Source organism: Aquarana catesbeiana, linkage group LG03, assembly GCF_042186555.1.
Source record: "Aquarana catesbeiana isolate 2022-GZ linkage group LG03, ASM4218655v1, whole genome shotgun sequence".
Taxonomy (NCBI): domain Eukaryota; kingdom Metazoa; phylum Chordata; class Amphibia; order Anura; family Ranidae; genus Aquarana; species Aquarana catesbeiana.
In genome coordinates, this window is record NC_133326.1 from 42,587,951 (window position 1) to 42,614,390 (window position 26,440).

At 40.7% G+C, this 26,440-nt stretch overlaps 1 protein-coding gene across 2 annotated transcripts in view; it reads left to right on the plus strand.

Moving 5' to 3' along the window:
• ACAN (aggrecan) overlaps positions 1-26,440 on the plus strand; it is a 155,317-nt gene that overhangs the window by 83,885 nt on the left and 44,992 nt on the right. For both annotated transcript variants that reach the window (XM_073618438.1, XM_073618439.1), the window contains exons 8-13: positions 1,921-2,095; positions 5,087-5,214; positions 8,041-8,334; positions 11,083-11,286; positions 19,057-21,123; positions 24,907-25,020. In XM_073618438.1, coding sequence (XP_073474539.1) covers positions 1,921-2,095; positions 5,087-5,214; positions 8,041-8,334; positions 11,083-11,286; positions 19,057-21,123; positions 24,907-25,020 — 2,982 coding nt within the window. The remainder of the gene's footprint in view (positions 1-1,920; positions 2,096-5,086; positions 5,215-8,040; positions 8,335-11,082; positions 11,287-19,056; positions 21,124-24,906; positions 25,021-26,440) is intronic.

The following is a 26,440-nucleotide window of genomic DNA, read 5'->3' on the forward strand; positions in this document are numbered from 1 at the left end:
ACTTTAAAGGGGTACTATACCTCTGTCTATTTGTTTGAGTGCATTAAAACCTAGTGTGGATTTATAAGTATCCTTGTTGCATTTAAAGTTTATATGCATTGTTTATTGCTAACCTGCCTGCGGAGTGTGTTCAATTCGGTTTAACTGTTACTTACACTATAATAGTCAATCAATAGATTAAGCGTATTTATCACTAAACAGGTGTGTGTGTGTGTATTTATTGCCATATCCCACAGCCAGGCGAGCGGTATTTCTCACTTGTGTTGTAAATTGTGCTTGCAGTAATTTTATTCAACCAGGTGTACCAGGGGGGCTGAGGTTTTAACCAAAATTTAACCAGCGGCTCATTCAGGGGTGGCACTAAAGGTAATGAGCTGAGATTAGGAGCACTCCCTTAAAGGGAGTGCTCCTAATCTCAGCTTGTCACCTGTATAAAAGACACCTGTCCACAGAAGCAATCAATCAATCAGATTCCAATCTCTCCTCCATGGCCAAGACCAAAGAGCTGTCCAAGGATGTCGGGGACAAGATTATAGACCTACACAAGGCTGGAATGGGCTACAAGACCATCGCCAAGCAGCTTGGTGAGAGAGTGGCAACAGTTGGTGCTATTATTCGCAAATGGAAGAAATACAAAATAACTGTCAATCTCCCTCAGTCTGGGGCTCCATGCAAGATGAGAATCGCAAGGAACCAGCCCAGAACTACACGGGAGAATCTTCTCAATGATCACAAGTCAGCTGGAACTATAGTCACCAAGAAAGCAATTGGCAACACACTACACCGTGAAGGACTAAAATCCTGCAAGGTCCCCCTGCTCAAGAAAGCACATGTACAGGCCTGTCTGAGGTTTGTTAATGAACATCTGAATGATTCAGAGGAGAACTAGGTGAAAGCTTTGTGGTTAGATGAGACCAAAATCAAGCTCTTTGGCATCAACTCGCCGTGTTTGGTGGAGGAGGAGGAGGAATGCTGCCTATGACCACAACACTTATGCCTATTCCTAGGAACACCATTCAAATCATCAAACATGGAGGTGGAAACATTATGCTTTGGGGGTGTTTTTCTGCTAAGGGGACAGAACAACTTCACTGCATCAAAGGGACAATGGACAGGGCCATGTACCGTTGAATCTTGGGTGAAAACCTCCTTCCCTCAGCCAGGGCATTGAAAATGGCTAGTGGATGGGTATTCCAGCATGACAATAACCCAAAACACGTGACTAGGACTGGCTCAAGAAGAAGCACATTAAGGTCCTGGAGTGGCCTGGCCAGTCTTCAGACCTTAATCCCATAAAAAATATGTGGAGGGAGCTGAAGGTTCGAGTTACCAAACATCAGTCTTAAAACCTTAATGACTTGGATCTGCAAAGAGGAGTGGGACAAAATCCCTCATGAGATGTGTGCAAACCTGGTGGCCAACTACAAGAATCGTCTGACCTCTGTGATTGCCAACAAGGGTTTTGCGAAGGGGTCAAAAACTTATTTCACTCATTAAAATGCAAATCAATTTGTAACTTTTTTTAAATGTGTTTTTCTGGATTTCTTTGTTGTTATTCTGTCTCTAACTGTTAAAATAAACCTACCATTAAAATTATAGACTGATCGTTTCTTTGTCGGGGGCAAACGTACAACGTACAAAGGGGATAAAATACTTTTTTCCCTCAGTGTATCTATCTATCTATCTATCTATCTATCTATCTATCTATCTATCTATCTATCTATCTATCTATCTATCTATCTATCTCTTATTTATTTATCATTTATGACAAAAAATAAAGCTATATTTTATCTATTAGCTATCATTAAAATGAATTAATAACTAAAAGGTTCTGTTTAGTTCAAGTAAAACAAGAATGACACTTTAGTTGTTTGTGAATAAAGCCCTGGTTAATAATCAGTCCCTTACTGTCATGTCTAGGTGTTGTGTTCCATTACCGAGCTGATTCCAGTCGATATTCCCTGAACTTCGACCAAGCGAAGCAGGCGTGCCTGAACAATCATGCTGCTATCACAACCCCTGCTCAGCTGCAGGCCGCCTATGAAGCTGGTTTCGATCAATGTGATGCTGGATGGATATCAGACCAAACTGTCAGGTACCCATGTCTAGAACTTAAGAAAGATTGGGACTGCCACAGAGTGTTGGGCTCTGTAGAATATATACCGATTAATGTCAACATGTTTAGCATATCTAAATAGCAAGACAAACGACTCTTCCAAATTTAAATCTATATTTAGAACGTGTAGCTTATTTTTTAAGCTATTATTTAGCCAATAAACAATTTGACTTTCATTTTGAAATGTACCTCAATCAGTGCCAAACACAATACAACCTTCTGATAAGTATAAGTGCATTCTAATAAACTCTTGTCCCAAATGTGATCTCAGGACCAGTTTATTTTATATCCACTAATGTCAAGTTTGTACAAATTTGTGAGTCTTTATATAAAAGGTAGTTTCTTTGTTACACCTTGTCATACTACCACACTTTTATGATACTGACCAAACTTTTAAATGTGCTGAGAAAGGTGGTGGTACATTGAGATGTAAAATGTGGGATAACACTTTCAGATATATCTGGGTTTTAAAGTAAAGCCCCATTCACACCTGAGCATTTTGAAGGTTGAAGCTCCAAAACATTCGAAATACCATGGTTTTCAATTGTGCTTTTCACACCTGAGCGTAATGTTGCTTGAAGCTTGTAGCTCTAAAGAGTACACGAGCTTCTTTTGAGCTACAAGCTTGAAGCTTTGGGAGTTTTTGGCCCCAATAGACTTGGGGAATGGGAATGGGAAAGCTCCACAAAATATGTGAAAACACATCAATTGTTTTTTTTCTTTCCTGTAGTAACTAGCTTGACATTAGCTAACATTAATTCAGGTAAGAAAATCTGAAGCAAAAATGCGTGAAAAAACACTTAAAAATGCCTGTACAAACCCCTAAAAATAAGTTGATGTAGCACCATCCACAATAGGTTGCTAGGTCAGTTAGGTAAATTTGATTCTTTTGGCTCCTCTGTAATCATTGGAGCTGTGTGTGATTGATTTGGGTTGTTCTGGGTTTCACAGAACAAGAGAGTATACCCCCCTGAATGGGACTTCGACAGACCAACAACTCAATAATAAAAAATATCTTTAATGATATATAAATGTATAAAATACATCACAAAAGAAACCAAAACAAAAAAATATTATAAATACAACTACAGATAAACATATGTACTCGCCTAGGGGTAGTGTACCCTGACGCGTTTCCAGTATTCTGATACCTTCATCAGGGGCTGAGAGTTAGTAATTTAACATATGTATTCGTTCTAAAAATGCAAAGAGATATATCAATAAGAACATCCATTTGAAACATAAAAAAAGTTGACATGCTTTAACCCAAAGAGAAAAAAGATAAAAATGAACAATGAACAATGAAAAAATGTAAAAAGATGCTAAGCAGAAAGGATGATGATGGTAAATAGAAATTAGTGATGCCACATACCTAGTATACCTGATTCTATATTTGAGAAGCACCAAGGAAAAATGATTCCCAATAAACCTGTAAGGTGGATGCCAGACCGCAATGACCGAATCCCAATTGCACTATATCTGCAACATCTATATGGAAGAAAGGTGCTAAGTAGCGGTGGAAGTATGACAAGAAAAACTGACAAAAATGAAAAAAATGAAAAAAATATAATAAAGAATGTATGAAGGAACAACAAAACTGTATGTACACTAAAGCTGGGAGAGTGCACACATGGTAATGACCAATGCCAAACAGGGTGAGTCCTCCCCTGAATCCCCTGTAGATGTGAAAAAATCCAAAGTGGGAAGCTCAAAGAGCGTGATAATATTCCAAATGGGAACCTGTGGTTAGCAGAAAGGAAAAAGGAGATAGGAGGAAAAGGAGAAGGGAGGGGGGAGCCCCAGGGTTATCAAGCGCCCCACTACAGGGTGCAAGACCGGCAACATACAGAGGTCTGCAGCCTTGTAGACCAAACAGAAAGCCAAGAACCAAAAGGAAAAAAATAAAAAAAAACCTAAACAAATGCCAAAAAGAAATGTTCAATTCAGTATAATTACCAGTAAAGATTAGTGGAGAAAGCATAGGACAAGCTGTCATACAGGCCTGGAATATGGGATGAGTGACAAGCGGATAATATCCGGGCATTCCTGGATATGAGTGTCCTAAAAGTACAAAATAAAAAATTAATGAAGAACCTCTCATGGGGAGGCCAAAAGTGCCTCCCTGTACATATGTACATGTCCCAAGGTGATGCAAAACCTACCTGTAGCTGTATGATTTCGGTGTGTGGCATGCCCCCTGTGTGTCGGTGCCTGCAGACAGCTGGGATTACCCCTGAATTTGTATAGTGGCGCCGAACGTCGGCGCATGCACCCCAGGAAGCACCTATATTGCGCATGTGCAGGCAGAGGGATGAGTGCCGACGCACACCTAATCACTCCCACTGACGTAATTGTCGGTGGAGCGCAGCGTAGGTGTAATGGTAGGAGCCAGCTGTGATAGGATAGGGCTTAAAGAGGGGCGTAATGGCGAATCTCCACACAGTAAACATAAAACGTTAATTGCCTGGGTACTGGCGTCCTTGTCCACATCTTAGATAGAGGGAAGAAACCGCCGCAATGGGTTTTACTGGCTGCAGGTATCATTGCTTCCCTCTGCCTTCTGGAGGATTCTAGAATGTAGTGGGCTGGATGACGCAAATCTTAATATATTAATATATTATAAAAATAACTATGTTACACATATCCAGCCTGTTTACTTACCTGGAAAAAATTACAATCTTAATACAAGTTTATTATACTGTATCTATTACTTTAATTGTCAACAGTAATTTCAGGCTAATGGCTAAGATGAGCTCAGTCAATACTTAGAATTATCGCTTTTACTTGAGATGACTTGTAAAGACTGTAAAACCTAAAATGTTATGTTAAGTTCTAAATGAACACTAGAGGTTCAAATGAATTGATGCTCATTTAACACAAATGGCAAATCTGTATGGTTCTAAAGTTAAACATGCCGCTTTTCCGAATTCTATTTACCGTTGATATTGTATAATGATTTTATGTATCCAGATACCCAATTGTCCAACCTAGAGAGAATTGCAACGGAGACAAGAATGGTTTTCCTGGAGTCAGAAATTATGGAGTGGTGAATCCAGATGAGCAATTTGATGTTTATTGTTATATTGATAAACTACGAGGTACGTGACCAGAAATAATAAGTGCAAATTTATGTAATTACCTATAAAAATGTAAATACATGTTGAATCATGTAAATTACTGACCAAGACCTAAAATCCATCTAAAGCCTTTAGGTTTTTTTCCTCTAATGCCCTGTACACAAGATAGGATTTTCCGACAACAAAATCCATGTTTTTTCTCCGACGGATGTTGGCTCAAACTTGTCTTGCATACACACGGTCACACAAATCTTGTCGGAAATTCCGAACGTCAAGAACGCGGTGACGTACAACACGTACGAAGAGCCGAGAAAAATGAGGTTCAATAGCCGGTGCGGCTCTTCTGCTTGATTCCGAACATGCGTGGAACTTTGTGCGTCGGAATTGTGTACACACGATCGGAATTTTACGACAACGGATTTTGTTGTCGGAAAATTTGAGAACCAGCTCTCAAATTTTGTGTGACGGAAATTCCGATGGAAAATGTCCGATGGAGCCTACACACGGTCGGAATTTCTGACAACAAGCTCCCATCGAACATTTTCCTATTGTGTGTACGGGGCATAAGAGTGCTAAACAGGCATTTTCAGTGCAAGCTGCAATGTTAAATATCTTTTTTTACCCTCTTCTCACCCACCCTGGCGTATCTTTAAATAGTTCGGAATGCCCGGGATGGGGGCAGTAAGGACTGACGAACTGTCACAATAGTAAGATGATCAGAAGCTGGTTCCACTAGCTACCAATCTTTACCTTGGACCAAGACCTTTCAATAAAAGCTTGGTTTTTGTGCTGAGAGCGTGCAGTGAGCATCGGCCTGTGTTTGCAAAGCACTTAGATGGGAGACTTGAGATATACATTTTAGTGGACTTTCCAACAGTAGATCAATGCCAACAAAATACTGGTGTAGGAACAATGGTCGCAACATTTACAGTTACATCTTGGTTCCAGCTCCATTGGACCTGGTTCTTCTCTGTTCCTAAGCTTCTACACTACATCTATCTATCTATCTATCTATCTATCTATCTATCTATCTATCTAATCACAAAAATGTTGACATTGACATTCATTTGTGACATATACAATATCTTAAATCATTCTTTTGAAACTGGTTCTAATATTGAATTTAGGTCTTATTCTTCTGAGAAGAAAGGGCGTTGTTATAAGTACCGTAGTTTGTGTTGCTAGGTCTATATAATTACTACATATAAATCAAAGAACAAGGTTTACTGTGTTGTAACTAATGACTTTCAAACTATTTCCAGATACCGCTATATGTAGAGAAAGAAAGTCCTTTACTTCTTTACTAACAACTTCATTGATAAAATTATGGAAAAATAATAAATATCGCCAGAGTGTATTTACTTTTTGTAAATGTTTTTGTTTGGTTTTCTTTTTTCCCTTATAAACATAGTCATTACATTTGCTGTGGGAATGAATGTGACCATTCAGGTCTTTGGGTACCACATAGGAACATTATGCCATTATATGTAACGTGACATATATATGCATACACGCTATGACACACGGAGTCACGTTACATTATTTGTGCATTGCATAGGACCACAAAAATGATTAAATTATGATATATTTTGGAATACTTCTATATAAGACATGTCCTAACTTCCATGTGCTCTTCGTTCTTTGCACTCTTCAAGGTAAAGCTGAGCAAGTTGATCTACCAGTCACCATTCTCTTTCCTTTTCTGAATCTGGTGGCTCACACTTTTCAAGATACATTTTTTGGTCCAATTCTTCACCTATGATTGCCAGTGTCTGTAGTGTCATAGTGGTGGAGGCTCTGGCACTTGTGCAGGTTTTCAGCTGCCTGCCATTTTACTACCCCTACATCTACAACACAGAGCGCACAGCAAACAGAGCACACTCCGAGCAGGTCCCATTTCCCTGCACAGCCCTACTCTGGATTATGTGACTACCTCTGCTCTGCCTAGGACACTTGGGGGTTGATTCACTAACGGCAAATAGGCTGTACACTTTGCAAGGGAAGTTGCACTTTACAAGTAAATTTTCCCTAGAGCTTAGTGAATTCGGTGAAGTTTTACATTGCAAGGAATACCCAATCGTGGGCATGCTTGCATATGCTTGAATGATGAACATCAGCAGAGCTTCATCTCCTTCACTAAGCCCTGGGGCATAGTCTCTTGCAAAGTAAACAGGCAACCCCCTGCCATGCCATCAGCTAAGCTGACTAGGAATAATACACGCAAACATTTTATTGAAATATTAATTAAACCCACAATTTTTTCATTACTCCTTTTGCTTTATACCAGTTGAGGTAACGGTTAAATGAAAAGTTTACTGTAGTATAACTTTTGGTATTCATATAGAAGATTTGTTATAGAGGGCCATGTATCAGTTTAAAAAAGAGGGAAAACTAGGAGGAAAGTGCAGCAGGTGGATTTGGTTGCAAAAGAAGGACAGTCCCTCCAAATGAGGGATCATTGGGAACTCCAGTGCGAAATCATTGGGAACTCCAGTGCAAAATCTGGTACAGCTCTGCACAGAAACCAGCTTCCAATTTTTATGTCAAAGCTTAATTGAACAAGCTAAAGTTAGAAGCTGATTGGCTACCATGCACAGCTGCACCAGATTTTGCACTCTCCAGTTTTAGTAAATCAAACCCCATGTGACCCAAGTTGATTATGTGCAGGAAAGTGAGGTATCCCAGTGATCAGTAATAAGTAAATAAGTTTATTTTTCTGAGGATAAATGATGGGTGCTTTCTATAACTTTTCCATATGTCTAACTACCAATTAAATGTATATTGTATTTAAGAATAAAGGTGCTTTCAACACATTGTTGATTAATGTTCCTTTGATGTCGTATACAGGACAGGTGTTCTTTGCAACCCAACCCGATTACTTCACTTTCCAACAAGCACAAGAGTTTTGTGAAAGCAAAAATGCCACCTTAGCTTCCACTGGGCAACTTTACTCCGCCTGGAAGTCAGGATTCGACAAGTGCCGAGCAGGCTGGCTTTCCGATGGAAGCGTTCGCTATCCTATTGTGACACCACGTCGTGTATGTGGAGGTGACCAACCTGGAGTGCGCACGGTCTATTTGTATGCCAACCAGACAGGATTCCCGAATCCACTGTCAAAATACAACGCATTTTGTTTCAGGCGTAAGTGTTTCAAATTATTGCCCATGAATGTAAATTTAAGAGAACAATTGTTGTATCAATATGCTTATTGTTCAGTGCCAATAATGCAGACATGTTGTGCTGGGCAATAGCATAACATACTAATTTATTGTTTGCATAGACTTTTGTTTACAAGTAGCTCATATGTAGTGCAGTAGGGGGTACATCATTAAAAGGCCTATGTTTTACATCAGTTTTAGATCAGTCTTGCAACCCATTGGTAAATTCACAGCCCAATCACATACCAGGTACTTGAAATTTTGCCTTCATTATTTAATTTTTCAAGGCCTAAAAATGAACCATATGAAACTGTGGCAGAAAAGATCTATATGCCTTTTAGAATTAGAAGTCACCCTTACTTACTAAAAGTAATTTTAGTAAGTAAATTTGAGGAAAGGTTGCGCGCACTGAACTTATTCTCTCTGGAGAAGAGACGCTTGAGAGGGGATATGATTTCAATTTACAAATACTGTACTGGTGACCCCACAATAGGGATAAAACTTTTTCGCAGAAGAGAGTTTAATAAGACTCGTGGCCACTCATTACAATTAGAAGAAAAGAGGTTTAACCTTAAACTACGTAGAGGGTTCTTTACTGTAAGAGCGGCAAGGATGTGGAATTCCCTTCCACAGGCGGTGGTCTCAGCGGGGAGCATTGATAGCTTCAAGAAACTATTAGATAATCACCTGAATGACCGCAATATACAGGGATATGTAATGTAATACTGACATATAATCACACACATAGGTTGGACTTGATGGACTTGTGTCTTTTTTCAACCTCACCTACTATGTAACTATGTAACTATGTAATTTTGATTTGACTTTTTGGCAATCATTTTTACAATGTTGCTTCGAATATGTGAACATTAAACTTTTTGCATTAAGCTAAATTGTGTTTTTTTACGGTCATGGTCACGCCTGTCGATTGTTGACATGCGGGTGTCAATACCAACCCAGATGGTACAGTACAGGAATATAAGACTGACAGAAAACTGAGCACTGAGTTTAGTGGTATAGCACAATATGGGACCCCCTATTTCTACCAAGGAGCACTGTTACCAAGGTAATTAAAGAGGAACTTCAGCTTGATTTATTTCAAAATCCAGCAGCTACAAATACTGTAGCTGCCGAATTTTTAAGGGGAGTAGAGAGGGCACGACAAGGGATGCCATCCTCACTTAGGTGATGGTTGCAGAAATGGGAGCAGGTACTGATTAAAATTGGTCCTCTCCCCCCCCCCCCCCCAAAAAAAACCTGTAACTTCCCTGTAAGTTACAGACGAGGGGGGGGGACAAAACCAGTGGGACTTCACTATTTGAGTGTAGTTCTGCTTTAAACATTACAGCACTTCTCATGTTTGTTTTGAATCTATTTTTTTGTCTTGATTATTTGTATTGAATCTTTATTTGTCCACTCTGTATTAAATAAATAATGAAGACAATGTAAATACTTACCTTTCTAGGAGGTGGAGAGTCCAGACTCTTTTATCTTCCAGCATTGCAGCCTCTGGCAAAGTCTTCAGCATTGACACTTCCGGGAGTGCCATATTCTTGCACCTCCTGTTGCTCACTGACAGTGCCTCCCCTGGTCTCTATGTCACTATACGATTCAGGAGTGATGTTAGTGTCAGAGGGAAGAACCACGCCTTGAAGTGTTGAATACTTAAGATTTTGCCAGAGGCCCCATTGCTGGAAGGCTATAGCTGGGTATACCTGCACAGTTTTCTTTTTTCATTCAACAGGTTGAACAAAAAAAAAAATGACAGATCCCTGCAGAAGCACAAAAAATGTTGATGCAGGGATCTCTCCCACTGTCCTATTGTATTCTGACATTGGCTGCAAGTGCTGATCAAATGTTGGTTTTACAGCAAGACCAATTGATAGAAGACGGTTGTTAGACTGGCTTCTGTTGAACAGGCAGCGGTGCACATGCACTGAAAGTTGTCCAGTTCCTGCTGAACTTGTCAAATTTTGGTATGTGTGTACCAGACTTAAAGCAGAGTTCCACCCAAAAATGGAACTTCTGCTTTTCCGGTTCCTCCCTCCCTCCCTCCGGTGTCACATTTGGCACCTTTCGGGGGGGGGGGGGGGAGCAAATACCTGTCTAATACAGGTATTTTGCTCCCACTTCCGAGCATAGATACCCGAGCCACCCGCGGGTATCTACGCCACTTCCTGTCCTCCCCGCTGTCCTGTCCTCCCCGCTGTATGCTGGATGACACATGGGTCCCAGAAACAGCAGGGACCGGTGGGATAGTGCAGCGCGAATCACGCATGTGCAGTAGGGACCACCTTGATCTGTGCACATCCAACACTGCCCCCTCTCCAGGGTGCTCTGGCCACAGTCGCACTTCAGCCTCCTTCACGTACAATGCAGTGTTAATTGCTCTGCATTGGATGTGATGACACTAAGGGACAACTCACAGCCCTGAGAGCTGGAGTAGAGGGAGAGGAGGAGAGCGTTGAAGTGGCCATAGAAGAGATAAGGTAAATAATGCATCTTCTTTGTCTATCCCCCTAAAATAAACAATCATTGAACCTTTGCTGTGTGGGAGGGCGGGGTGGGGTTACTGCAAGGGTACATTTTGGATAATTCCCAGAGATCAGCTTTAACAGAAACATCTAACGACGTTTAATTTATTGGGATAAACTTTTCCTCTTTCTTTCTATATTATATAGCAAGTAGTATATTGCAGAAATTAGCAAAAGTTTACTGTTTCGTGTTGCAGCTTCTCTATTTGAAGAGGAAGAAGTTCCAGGCACTCCATCAATTGAAGAAGAAATTATTGTAACTAAGGTATATCCTGATGTGGAAGGGTTGCCTTCCGGAGAAGAGATTACTGTAGAAACAGTAACTGCCACTGAATTTGAGAATGAAACCGATTTCTGGCTGATAAATGTCACCGCCCTCCCGACTGTTGAATTAGAGATAGGTAAGCAAGGTGGTCTTCTTTTTTACACGTATCATTCATTTGTGTCATGCATCTAGTGATCCCACACAGCAATTCTCCTGTTGTAATAGATACCAACTTTATAAGCAAATAAGCATCTTCCATCTCTGCTTAAGATCCATTATCAATTTTTGAAAGTACTTTGCTAGTCCTCCTCTGGTTTAGTGCTATTGCTTGTAAACTATAGTTAGGCAGGCCATGCATAGTGCAAATTCACATGATTCCCCCATCAACTTAGACCGGGGGTCAGCAACCTGTAGATCGCGGACAGGTGACTGGTAGATCGCGGTCTGAGCTTGTTACCCTACCATCCCAGAGCGTCAGAGTACAATGCAGAGGGACTACTTGTAAAGTAGGAGCTGTAGTAGGGAGCAAGAGCCACATAAGCCGATGCCTCCTCTGTAGTGCCGGCTCCTGTCCTATGTGGAGTGATACCAACTGCAGTCCACCTCTTATCCCGGCTAGAGGTCTCCAGAGTGGTGCCAGCAGCAGGAAAGAAGAGATCTTCAGGTCAGTGTGAAGCAATACACTGGGCATATTGGTATAGGGCTGCTTTCACACTGAAGTGCTGCAGTTTACCCACACCAAGGGAGCAGTGCAGTGTAGTGAATGCAGGAATTTTGATACGCTTTCAGAGAGTACACCACACCTGCAGGAGATAATAGAAGGTGCAGGTAAACCGCAGCACATCAGTGTGAAAGCAGCCTTATAGGGGGCTCAAAACAGTAAGGGTTCATTTACATTTGTAGTTTGGAGGGTGGTAAAACCCCATAGTTAAGATATGTGGCCGCATTTAATTGAATGAGTTGCAATTGGCAGGCGGTCGCACTCCCCCATAAGCAACAGGGGGTTTAATTCCTGCTGCAGCATGTGTACACCTTTTGGCTGCTGCCTCAGCAACTAAAGAGGGTAGGTAATGGGGGCAGTAAAACCGCAACTCAACTTTACATGTGAAAGAGCACTGCTGCTCCTCTGAAAAGCGCTCCAAGTGTGTATAAAAGGTGTTGAAGTGGCAATAAGTTGCCTCCTCACCACCCAATTTAAACCCATGATTGCCGTGCAATGCACGCGATTGCAACATAGTAGCATGGCAATTAGAGGTTTAAATCAGTTGTAAGGAGGCAACACTGGGCAACACTGTGCCTGATGATCTTTGATTCCCCCCCCCCCCCGTGTTGTTCAGGTAGATCTCCACCACTTTAAGGTTGCCTACCCTTGACTTAAACAGTGTTGATGGGGGAATCAGCAATTACTTTCTTCCAGCGGGGGCAAAGCCACCCCCAGGGGGAGAAGACAGTGATTATCGCTAGCGGTTACAGCAGCTGCTAGTGATAATAGCAAGAGAATCTGGCAGGCTGGTTGTACCCAAGTTGATCGATCGAAAGGTTCCTGCTGAACTGTCCGAGATTCAAACTGTGTATGACCGGCCTTCCTCTGTTTATGCTTCCCACCAACTGGGTCTTATATGACTAAAGCGCAGTACACACTTTCATTCTAGCCAGGGAATTCAACGGGAAAAACAGACAGATCGCCATACAAACACAAGCGATGTTGGTGCAGCAATTTCCCCTGCTGTGCTCTTGTATTTCATTCTAATCTAAACACCTGTACTCACCTTAGAATACTTCTATAAAGTGCCTGGGTAGAGTGGTAGTCAATTCGATCGTTTACCAAAGGAGTAAAGAATGTTCACTTAGAGATCAGAACTAAAGTTTTTCTCTTTTATTTTTTATGCAAACACTCTGAAATGGCAAGTTAAAAATAGTGCTTGCATGCACACTTGCAAACCAACCGGGTTTATTTACTAAAACTGGAGAGTGCAAAATCTGGTGCAGCTCTGCATAGAAACCAATCAGCTTCCAGGTTTTATTGTCAAAGCTCAATTGAACAAGCTGAAGTTAGAAGCTGATTGGCCACCATGCAATGCTGCACCAGATTCTGAGTGCTCCAGTTTTTTTTAACCCCCCCCCCCCAGTGTTTTGTGACTTTCCAGAAGGTCTCCCTTTGCCTTTTGATTTACTAAAGACAAATAGACTGTGCACTTTGCAAAGTTCAGTTCTACTCTTGCTCCACAGCTTAGTAAATGAGGTAAAGCTTCACTTTGCAAAGAATATCCAATTACATACTGTACCTCCCAACTTTTTGAGAGGGGAACGAGGGACACCTATTAGTAAAAGTATGTAGGCATAGGACACACCCCCTGCCACGCCCACTTAAAGAAGTATTATACAAAAAAATGATTAGCTAAACCCACAAGTGTTTTTTTTTTTTTTTTTACCACTACTATTCCTTTATATTGGCTTTTGGAATTTACAAATGCAGCAAATTAGAAATTGGATGAAAGGTTTAGCACTGGGAAATGCTTTTTGAAAGATAAAAAGTGCATTTTATATACAACTATACAGATCAGACCAAAATGAGGGACAAATGAGGAGGAAAGAGGGGCAGAGGGACTTTTTCCAAATCAGGGACAGTCACTCAAAATCAGGGACAGTTGGGAGCTTTGCCAATCACGTTCAAGGAAAACAAAAAAAAAACAGCATTTTTGTTCGCACATGATTGGATGATGGAAGTCAGCAGAGCTTTTGCTCATTTATTAAGCTCTGGAACAACTTCTCTTTCAGAGTGCAACTTCACGTTACAAAGTCTATTGGCCTTTAGTAAATCCGCCCCTTTATGTCATTATCCCACATTGCAGTAAAGGGCAGATACCATCACTGAACAGAACAGTGTGGCCCCTCCCAGTTCTGTCCTGATTTCTTCCTTCTCATGTATCAAAAATGTTGCATATTTAAAGCAAGTTAGCCCCGGTTCACACAGGGGCGGCACGACTTGCAGGTCGCCACGACTTCCACGGTGACTTGCAAAACGACTCTGTATAGAAGTCTATGCAAGTCGCCTCAAGTCGCCCCCAAAGTAGTACAGGAACCTTTTTCTAAGTCGGAGCGACTTGCGTCGCTCCTATTAGAACGGTTCCATTGCACAGAACGGGAGGCGACTTGTCAGGCGGCTAGGTCGCCTGACAAGTCGCCCCTGTGTGAACCGGCACTAACAAGGCGCAAGAGCAGAAAAAAAGAAGGATCAGAGAGGGTTCCTATTATACACCAGATTCCTGGCAAAGAATGAAATTCACTTCCTACAAATGGAAGCACCTCCCTCTATTGCAGAGGAAGAGACTAGGTAAGAGGCCATGTGGATAATATGAAATCGTGATAATGCAAAAGGTAACACAAAGAAGTATGTATGTATGTATGCATACATAAACTTTAAAAAAAAAAAAAAATTCCGGACTGTTTGTATTTTAAAAAAAATACTTTAGTCCTGCTTTAACCACTTCAGCCCCGGAAGGATTTACCCCCTTCCTGACCAGAACACTTTTTGTGATCCGGCGCTGCGTCGCTTTAACTGACAATTGCGCGGTCGTGCGGCACTGCACCCAAACAAAATTGACGTCCTTTTTTCCTCACAAATAGAGCTTTCTTTTTGTGGTATTTGATCACCTCTGCGGTTTTTATTTTTTGCGCTATTAACAAAAAAAGAGCGACAATTTTGAAAAAAAAACAATATTTTTTACTTTTTTCTATAATAAATATTCCCCAAAAATATGTAAAAAAAAACAAATATTTTCCTCAGTTTAGGCCGATACGTATTCTTATACATATTTTTGGTAAAAAAAAATCGCAATAAGCGTATATTGATTGGTTTGCGCAAAAGTTATACAAAATAGGGGTTTGTTTTATGCATTTTTATTATTTTTTTTTTATTAGTAATGGCGGCGATCTGCGATTTTTATCGTGACTGCAACATTATGGCGGACACATCAGACACTTTTGACACTATTTTGGGACCATTGTCATTTATACAGCGATCAGTGCTATAAAAATGCACTGATTACTGTTTAAATGACACTGGCAGGGAAGGGGTTAAACACATACCTCCCAACTATCCCTGATTTCGAGGGACTGTCCCTGATTTGGAGCAATGTCCCTCTGTCCCTCATTCCTCCTCATTTGTCCCTCATTTTGGTTTGATCTATATAGATGAATATAAAATGCACTTTTTAGCTATCAAAAAGTGTTTTCCAGTGCTAAACCTTTCATTTGGTTTCTAAATGGCTGCATTTGTAGATTCCAAAAGCCAAAATAAAGGAAGAGTAGTGGTAAAAAAAGACTTGTGGGTTTAACCAATCTTATTTTTTTTGTACAATTCTCCTTTAAGGGGTTGTGGCAATGGGGTATGTCCTATGCCTGCATTCCTTTGCTGATAGGTGTCCCTCATTCCCATCTCAGAAAGTTGGGGGGTATGTAAACACTAGGGGGCGATCAAGGGGTTAAGTGTGTCCTAGGGAGTGATTCTAACTGTGGGGGGGATGGGCTATTAGTGACATGACAGCAATCACTGCTCCCAAAGACAGGGAGCAGTAGATCCCTGTCATGTCACTAGGCAGAACGGGGAAATGCCTTGTTTACATAGGCATTTCCCCGTTCTTCCTCTCTGTGACATGATCGCCGGGACACAGGCGGACATCGAGTCCGCAGGACCTGCGGTCACGGAGCACGCAGCAGGCACGCGCGCCCACAATGCCGCATCTTAAAGGGGACATACCTGTACGCCCATTTGCCCAGCCGCGCCATTATGTCGACGTATATCGTCGTGCGCTGGTTGGCATGTGGTTAATAAACGAAACCGTATCTGAACCTAAAAAACAAAAATATAGTGCAGCTCACCAATCCTTAAGCTGGATACACACTATACAATTTTCTGTAGTTTTTTTCCTTTACTAAAACCATATAATATGGCCAAACCTAAAGAGTTTCAATTTGTATGCAAATTGAAACTCTTTAGGGAATCGGTGCAAAGCGCCGCACCGATTCCAAAAAGCAGTTTCTCTACTACTTTTGGCGATTTCGGGGTGCGATTTCCATTGACATCTGTGCAGAAACCCGCGCAGATGTCTCTGAAATCGCCCCTGAAGTCGAGAATCGTGCGAGTTCTGCTGAACTCGCACAATTTCATTACCACTGTCAGTGTGAACCTGAGCTAAGTGTCACTTGTTGATTCTGCCAGTAACACACTTCCACTTCTAGCATGACAATACTCATTCTACTGTATCAGGTAGCATGGATTAGGGGGGGGGGCGCCCCGTGTGAGCGGACACCACTGGTCCTCAGATATATCTGAGAGCAATGTAACTGATAAGAGTTAACACAGCCAGAGAGTACAGAATGTTATCTGCTTCTGGCAAGATCAAAAGGTATTTTTTTAACTCATCAGATGTAACAAAATGCGTCAAAGAATAACTATAGGTAAAACTCTTTTTTTTTTTAATTTTAAAAACACCTGCCGGTTTTTATTGCTGTCTGTGCCCTCATTAAGGAGATTCGCCCTCTCTATGTGTCCTGTTTATTATTTTCATTGAAAGTGAAAGTAAAATAAAATCCCAAATTTTGGGTTGTCCCCAGAAAAGTAATAGAGGGGAAATCTTCCAATGTGGACACTAGTTCTGGTGACCTAGAGGTGTCCTCTCACTTCCTGTTTGACTATGGGACAGGAAGTAAAGGAAAATCTCCTCAATAGCACACAGGTGGCACAAAAAAAAAAATCAGACAGGGGTTAAAACCCTCCCTTCATCTATCCAAAATGGAAAAAAAAAGTTTGGTCTATAGTTCTACTTTAAATGGTATATTTAAGGCGGAACTTCAGAGTAAAGTTGGTACAAAAAAAAATCATTTTTTTTTTCTTCAGCATTGTGAAGCCTACTGGGCTATGTATATCACATATTCCAAAAGGCTTCACTTTCATTCACAAAACCTGGAGCAGGGCAGGCCTGGCATGCATCATTAGGGGGCCAGGCTGCCTGAACCAGGAATAAGCACCCGACACCTGATGATGTCAGGACTAAATGGCGGCATAGGACTTTGGATAGGCAGTTGAGTATCTGAATTGAAGACAATGCTGTATTACAAGTAAGAACAGACAAAGAAACCGGGAAATTAGGGCATTCTGAAGTTCTTAACCGCTTGCCGACCAGCCACCGCAGTTGTACTGCGGCAGAATGGCACAGGCAGGTGAATCGCCGTTATGTTATGTCGGTTCCTAAGGCGGCCACTAGGGGCGCGTGGCGTGCGCCCGCTGCTCCCCCCCAGAGACAATGCGAGTGCCCGGCGGTCTTGATGATGGCCAGGCTCCCGCGATCGCTCGTAACACGGCGAGAACCGGGATCTCTGTGTGTAAACACACAGTTTCCGGTTCTCTGAGGGGAGGAGTGACAGATCATCTGTTCATACAAAGTATGAACAGCGATCTGTCATCTCCCCTAGTCAGTCCCCTCCCCCCTTCAGTTAGAACACACATTAGGGAAGACATTTAGGACACACATTAGGAGTGACATTTTTACAGTAATCAATTCATTTTTATAGCACTGATCGCTGTATAAATGCCAGTGGTCCCAAAAATGTGTCAAAATTGTCCGATGTGCTAGCCATAATGTGGCAGTCACGATAAAAATCACAGATCGCTGCCATTACTAGTAAAAAAAATAATAATAAAAATGCTATAAAAATATCCCCTATTTTGTAGACGCTATAACTTTTGCGCAAACCAATAAATATACGCTTATTGCGATTTTTTTTACCAAAAATATGTTGAAGAATACATATCGGCCTAAACTGAGAAAAAAATTGCTTTTTAAAAAAAAAAAATGGGGATATTTATTATAGCAAAAGTACAAAATATTGTGTTTTTTTTTCAAAATTGTCGCTCTTTTTTTGTTTATAGCGCAAAAAATAAAAACCGCAGAGATGATCAAATACCACCAAAAGAAAGCTCTATTTGTGGGAAAAAAAGGACGTCAATTTCTTTGGGGTACAACTTCGTATAACCGCGCAATTGTCAGTTAAAGCGATGCAGTGCTGAATCGCAAAAAGTGCTCTGGTCAGGAAGAGGGTAAAATCTTCCGGGGCCATAGGTGTGCGCACAGGGTGTGCCAGTTGTGCCTGGGCACACCCTAATCACCCTGTGTGGCACAGATTCCCCCTGTTTAAACCCCTGATATTTCAGCAAACCACCTAACGGGGCTTCTAATTTTTTTTTTTTAAATAATACAAAAAGTTTAATTTAAAAAAATAATAAAAAATAAAATAATAAAAATAAAAACCTACTGACACCGTCCACTGCTCTACTGACATTGTCAATGTATATACACATGCATGTGTTTAAGCTTTAAGGTGCACATCCTAATGCAATAGGCTGTGCACACCTATGTGTGGGGATGAACTGGTTAAAAGATCAGAAAGGAGCAAATTATGTATTTGCAAATATCCTTTAATTTTTTATTCCCTTGCACATGATTGATTCAAAGTGAACACATCGAAAGTGAACATTTTCAACTCCTTTAGTAAATTAATTCCAGAGCATTAACGTTCTGAAGATATTGTCATCCTCCATATTTTTTTGTAAAATTTCTATTATTTTTCTAAATATATTTTACAATATTAAAGCCTACTGCAGTTGTGTTTTCTACAACTAAACCAAAATTCACTCCATACAATATACTGTATAATTAGATAAAAATGTGAAACAAAGGCAGACCATAAGCATGGCAATGAATTTGGCTCTTGGTAAATCATAAGCTGATCTCACAAAATTGTACAAAACCATGCTACATGTTTGTTTCTGCATTATACTTTATGTTAGTTTTTATTAGTGATAATGTCTTTTTTAATATTTCTTCTATATATTCTCTGTTTGAAGTGAGGCCTTCAGCAATTCCTCCTGTGGCTGCAGTTCCAGATGATGTCAGCGGAGAAGCATCTGTCAGTGGGGCTAGTGGTATTCCATCTGGAGAAGCGTCTGGGCAGCCCAGTGGAGAAGTATCTGGTGTTCCTGACATTAGCGGGGAGCCTTCAGCAAGTGGACTTGTATCAGGAGAGGAAATTAGTGGAGAACCATCAGGAATAAGTGGGTTTCCATCCGGAGACATTAGCGCAAGTGGACTTCCATCAGGAGAGGTTTCCGGTGAAATACCATCAGGTGAAATTGATACCAGTGGCTTACCTTCTGGATTCCCATCTGGAGATGAACTTATTTCTGGATCTGCTTCTGGATTTCCTGATATTAGTGGACTGACATCCGCAGACATAAGTGGCCTTTCTTCTGGAGATGTTAGTGGGGAGGTATCTGGTGTTGAGTTAGTTAGTGGGTTACCATCAGGGTTTGAAAGTGGTCTGCCTAGTGGAGATTTCAGTGGACTGCCTTCTGGTTTTCCAACAATCTTACATGTTGATACTATTTGGACAGAAGGTGTTACAAAATCACCAGACACTGAAGCAGAAGGGAAAGGTATAACAGAATTTAGTGCCTCAGGTGATATATCTGGATTGCCATCCACAGATTTTAGTGGCCTAGCTTCAGGTCTAGAACTAAGTGGTGAGCCTTCAGGTTTAGATTTTAGTGGCCGACCCTCTGGATTTTTTGAAGTAAGCGGAGAAGTATCAGGTATTGATATGAGTGGCTTTCCGTCTGGTATTCCAGAAGAATCGTCTGGGGATATTTCTGGCATTAGTGGGCTACCATCTGGAATAAGTGGTGAAGAATCTGGAGATATATCTGGAGCGAAGGAATTTAGTGGAGATATATCTGGAATATTCAGTGGTGACCTGTCTGGAATAAGTGGTTCAGGTTTAGTAGATTTTAGTGGTGCAATTGATATTAGTGGAGAGATATCAGGTGTAAGTGGTGATATCAGTGGGGTGAGCTCTGGCACATTTGATGAAAGTGGGGAGCCATCTGGTGTCACTCTTATAGATGGCATTTTATTAGAAATTACTAGACCTTCAGAAGAAGTAGAGGAGGGTAAGGGCTCTGTAGAAGAAAGTGGGCTGTTTTCAGGAGATTTCTCAGGTGAAATATCTGGGATTTCAGGTATAAGTGGGGAACTCTCAGTTGATATAGATGCCAGTGGTCTTATCTCCGGAGACCTTCCCAGTGGAGAACTAGACATCAGTGGACTGACAAGTGGTATTATTGACATAAGTGGAGAAGCATCAGGATCTGGATTTATAAGTGGCTTACCATCTGGAATTGATGACATAAGTGGACTCACATCTGGTATTCCCACGATATCTCATATAGACCTCACTTTAGTAGAGGTCCCAACCACAGGACCTGTTACTGAGGAGGCTGGCCAAGGGCCATCAGGTGTATTTGAGATTAGTGGATTTCCATCAGGAGAAACATCTGCAGATGCATCCGGAATTATTGATTTAAGTGGTTTTCCTTCTGCCACACAAGAAAGTGGAGATGGTTCTGGTATTCATGCTTCTGGGATCCCTGATATTAAACTCATTACAGATGATTTAATTGCAGCAGTTACTGAACCAACTGTTTCACAAGAGTTAGCTGGAGTGACCAGTCCATATATTATTGACGCATCTGCATCTGGAGAAATCAGTGGTGAGGGGCCTCTCACTATTCCTGACATCAGTGGAGAGCCATCAGGAATCCCTCTAACAAGTGGCGAACCTGAAAGATTTGTTGAAGGTAGTACAGAAGCCAGCACTGATTTATCAGGGCATCAAACATCCTCTGCTCATGATATGTCAGGTGAAACTTCTGTACCTGACATAGTTATTAGCACATCGCAGCCAGAATCTGAGATAAGCCTTGACCAAAAGGAACCAGAGGAAGCCAAAAAGGATACAGAACTATCTGCCTCTGCTTCAGGAGATATTACAGAAGATGTACCACTTGAAGCTGTAACACCGGCGCCATTATTAGAAGCTAAACCACAGGCCATTCCTGATGTAACTGAAGTTGAAGGTACTTTGACTGTGTCATGAAAGTTCATTTTGTGTTATTTTAGGCATTAGAGATACACTGAAGTTGTTCTATTCCACATGTTACCCTAACAAGTGTATGTACTGTCAAAGCTCTGTTAGAGAGATTTGCCTCTTAATAATAATGCTTTACTAGAGAAGAGGCAAGGAGAACTTTCCAACAGCAACACAGACAGAATTAAAAATGCTTTTCTTTAGAATAGAGTATGGCTATAACCCGTACCCCTGTTCCAGGCTCTACCTCACTTCCTATGTGGTGAAACCATTGTCAGTAGGACAGAAAACAAGGATAGCGGTAAATACCCAACAGAAATTCTAATGCTTTCTCACTCTATACAAAACTTTAAAAAACATGTTTTACTTTAAATTTGTGCTGTAGGGTATACACTGTATGCACAATCGTTAGTAAAGTTGTATTTTTGAGGATTAACTTCATTATTAAACAACTATAGTGCTCTCAGTCAATCCAAAATGTTAACAAACTTCAAACCTTAATGTATTTGAGAAAGTAAAAGTGAGGTGTTAGTGCTTTGATGCATGCAATGAAGTTTTGTCCTGCATAAATATCATAGTCTTCTTGAAAGACCGCTTAAAGAAAGTGTCTTCTAAAAACTGGCAGTTTTGGGAATTCAGTTTGAGTCCATCTTCAGCCCAAAAAAGTCCAATTAGCTCATCTTTAATAATACCAGCCCAAACCAGTACCCCACCTCCACCTTTCTGGTGTCTGGCCTTTACTGATCCAGCCACAGGTCCATCCATCTGGTTCATCAAGAATCACTCTCATATAATTGGTCCATAAAACCTGTCTTCAGATATTTCTTGGCCCAGTCTTGACGTTTCAGCTGATTTGTCTTGTTCAGTGGTGGTTGGGTTTCAGCCTTCCTTACCTTGGCCATGTCTCAGAGCACTGAACACTTTGTACTTCTGGGCACTCCAGGTAGGTTGCAGTTCTGGAATATCATAGCATTGGAGGATAATGGGTTCCTGGTAGGTAGCTTCACATTTGATTCTTCTCAAATCTTTTGCAGTTTTTTGTGTCTTTTTTTTCTCAATACTTTTCTTGCGACCCTGTGGATTATTTGCAACAAAACGTTTGATGGTTCTGTGATCACGCCCCAATATCTTAGCAATTTCAAGAGTGCTGCATTCCTCTGGAAGATGTCATTTCAGGACATTTCAGACTCAGTTAAACCTCTTTTTTGGTCCATTTTGAGGAAAAGAAGCTGCCTAATAATTATGCACACCTTGATATAGGGTGTTAATCTCTTTAGGACACACCCTCCCTCATTACACAAATACACATCACCTGATATGCTTAAATACAATAGGTATTAACATTTATACAGCTTGGAGTTGGACAAATTGCATAAAAATCATGATTTGGTCGAAATGCTCACTTACCTAATAATTGTGCACACACTGTATGAACACATCATTTTCAGCCTGCCTTCATCAACCACTAAAAAACAAAATGCAATGCAATGCTTGTCCATGTGAATAGACCTTGCAATAAATATGACATTCTAAGATCTCTTTTGTAAATGATTATGAGATACATTTAATTCTGGTTGTTGGCATTTGGCATACCCCCCCTTCAATTTACCTTTGGCCTGCCTATCTAATTGAGTTCATAGGCAGCTCAACTTACAACTGAAATAGTGCACATAGTAAACTGACAGCACTGCTGCTAATTGCAAGGCAGAGGCATAGTATTGTTAGCCAGCATTAGGAAGTACCGTTACTAGTAGTATCTACAGGTAAGAAATGTTGCAACAGATTCGCAAAAAAATATTTTTGATGAAAACTGTATATGGTGAGACATGAAGCTACACGTACTGAAAAGTTTGGGTTTACATATACTTTAAATAAGTAAAGAAAACACAGAGTTCTGGTCATCAGAGTGCTCAAGTGATATAAGAAACAGCTAGGTGCCTAAGGCCCCTTTTACAGACTCAGATTTTCTTAGCAGGGGATCTGTCCACTGATCCCCAGCTGAGCATAGCAGAGCAGGCAGATGACAGGTCCGTGTCCGCTCACTTTATGCAGAACGGACACAGACAGAGCTTGTTCTGCTCTATAGTCAGCTGGGTGTAAACGGACTCCACTATCGATTTACACCCGACTGCCCTCTGTTCTGATCCTCCTAGATGGAGGGGGACGGATCCCCTTTCCGTTTTTTAGCGGACCTGATCAGATTGAAGGTAGGCGGGTGTAAATGAATACAAGTCCATTTACACCCACCAGTTCATAGAGATACATGGACAATATGATCAGGTCCGCCTGGAAAACGGACCTGAAAGGGGCCTAACTCTTAGCTGCTACCAAAAAACAAATAGTTTTGGATGGACCAACCATCCAACGGCTCGTCCTTAACAACCGATGAGTCATAAGTGTAAAAAAAAAAAGCTGAATGTAAAAAAATAAAAAATTGCTGGCAAAAAATTGCAAAAAAAGGCGTGGTGCCCCCCCCCCCCCCAGGTTCATACCAGGCCCTTCGGGTCTAGTATGGATGTGGAGGGGACCCCCTCACGCCAATTTTTTATTAAAAATGGCATTGGACCCCCCCAAAATCCATACCAGACCCTTATCTAAACATGCAGAGCCCCCCTCCTGAACCATACCAGGCCGCATGCCCTCAACATGGGGGGGTGGGTGCTTTGAGGCAGGGAGGGCTCTGCGCCCCCCTACCCCAAAGCACCTTGCCCCCATGTCGATGGGGACAAGGGCCTCTTCCCGACAACCCTGGTCGGTGATTGTCGGGGTCTGCGGGCAGGGGAATTGTTAAAGGGCCCCCCCTTGCCCCCCGCCCCATCTCTTCCCGCCGCCATTTCTCATGGTGCCTTCTCTCCCAGTGTTTTCTCCTTCCGTCGGTATCTTCTCCTCCCACCGCTGTCTTCCCCTGGTATGGACCTGTGGTGGGACCCCATGCCGTTTTTTTCGTAGTTCTTTTTTGCTGGCAATTTTTTATTTTTTTACATTCAGTTGTCAGCGGGGAACCCCGCTGACAGCTGATGACTCATAGGTTGTTAAGGATGTGACGGCCCCCTCCTTAGCAACCAGCTATATATAGTGTTTGAAGTTCAGTTCAGTCAATTTTTTTTGTGTAAAACAGATGTCAGTGGGAATGAATACGGATGTATTCGTTTTTGATCCTTTTTTTTACAAGAGGAGGATCGGGGCTGCTCTATGCAAAACCATTGCAACATAGCAGGTATGTATAACATGTTTGTTATTTTTATAGGATAAAAAAAAAACGAGACTTTAGATTCACTTTAAATGCCTATATTGGCTACAAATTAAAAAAAGTATAATATACATATGAATAAAACAATATAAATGCCTATAATGTCTAAAAAATAAAAATAGTATAATTACCTATAACACCTATAAATAAATAGGTTAAATGCCTATAATGGCTATATATATATATATATATATATATATATATATATATATATATATATATATATATATATAAAAGTAGTATAATTACATATAAACAAATACGTATAAATATTTATAATGCCTATAAATAAATATATATAAATACCTAAAGTGCCTACAAATAAATAAGCATAAAAACCTTTATATTATACCATCATAATTTGTATTGAATATCAAATGTTAATTTACGGTCTTGAAAAAATATGCACACTGATTTATGTTTTTTTTGGCAAGCCTGATTTCCAAAATAGGCAAAAATATGTAATTTCTTTTTTTAAGGGAAGAAGGTGGGTGAAAACTAACCAGTTTCTCCTGACTGCAGGCATTGTTGGAACTTGTGCTGACATCCAATGTGGGGCTGGAACGTGTGTGGAAGGAGATGGAAGAGCTCACTGTCAGTGCCCACCAGGATATGGAGGAGACAACTGCGAAATAGGTAATTGACATCCTTTTTACTATTTTTGTTTCTTTCTAATCTCTGGGCTTCGCTAAAATACAGGACCTGAATAATTGTGTTATTCTTGGTATTTCCGCAAATAATGAAAGGCATGAGAATCCATGATGATGGTTTCATAGTTGATATGTCACATGAATCAGGTCAACATAGTTTGTTACAGAATAGCCTTTTATGTACTTGACAACACTGCTTATCTGCTATTGATTTTTATACTTTGAAGTACTTGAGCCAAACAAACAAATATTCAAAGCATAATCTGCCTATCAAACTGTAAATTAAGAATTATAAAAAAAGTAAAATATATATATATAAAAAGGCATTTAAATACAGAAATAAAAACATAGAATGTAGTATTCGCAACATATGGCAAAGTATTTAACCATCACAGAATTCCCTATATCCCAAAGATAGCAATATTGTCTACCCCCTTCTTGCGCTTGTTTAAAGTGTAGATATCAAAGATTTTATACAATGGTTTAGGTATTCATCCAAAATGAGCACATAGAACAAGTAAATCACTGAATACAAGCTTGAAAACACTTATAAGAACAACAGTAATTTGAAACTATTATAACAAATCAAACTATTATAAAATTAGGACACCAAAATTACTCAATCGTAGTAGTTCTATACAGCTCAAAATTCAGGAAACTGTACCCCTAGAAATGCAAAGACATAAGGCTATTTTAAGAGTAAACCTTATTAGGTTTTTAAAGAGAGTGTTTTAAAAAAAAAAAACATACTTTGTTTTCATATTTTTTTCGGCGTCTGAGATCGTTATAGTCCCCTTTTTTCTGATATATATTCTGTATGATATTGTGCGATGATGGCTTTTAAGAAATATTACAATCTATTATAGTCTACTCTTTAAATCACTAATTGTAAAAAAAGGTACATTCGATTGCTGCACCACAGTGATGTTCAACTTCAGTACTCAAGACCCTCTAACAGTGCATGTTTCTGTTTTCTTTCAGTATCTTATATAATTAGTAGAGATGACAAAATATTAAAAAAGTAAAAAAACTGTAAAGCCTAACTTCAGAAAACCTGAAAATTCTCCATTGCAGTGAGGCTGCACCTACCCTGCAAGCGATAGGTAACCTCTTCAAAAAAAAAATGAAGGTGAACGAACACCCTACACTCTCACCACCCCCCTCCCCCCCCCCCCCTTTTATTTGCTGTACTTACCTCCTTGGGTGATGAGCTGAAAAGGTGAACACTTTAACTGCTCGTTAATGGTTGTTTAGATCTAGGAGGCAGAGAAAAGAAAATGTCCTTACTCAATCCACCACTCCTCCACGCTGCTAGACCATTCCCCATGGTGTCTTCTCCCATGCTCCAACGGTCTAAGGTCCTGACATCATCAAGAGGAGCACCATCTCCTGGGGGGGGTACAGAG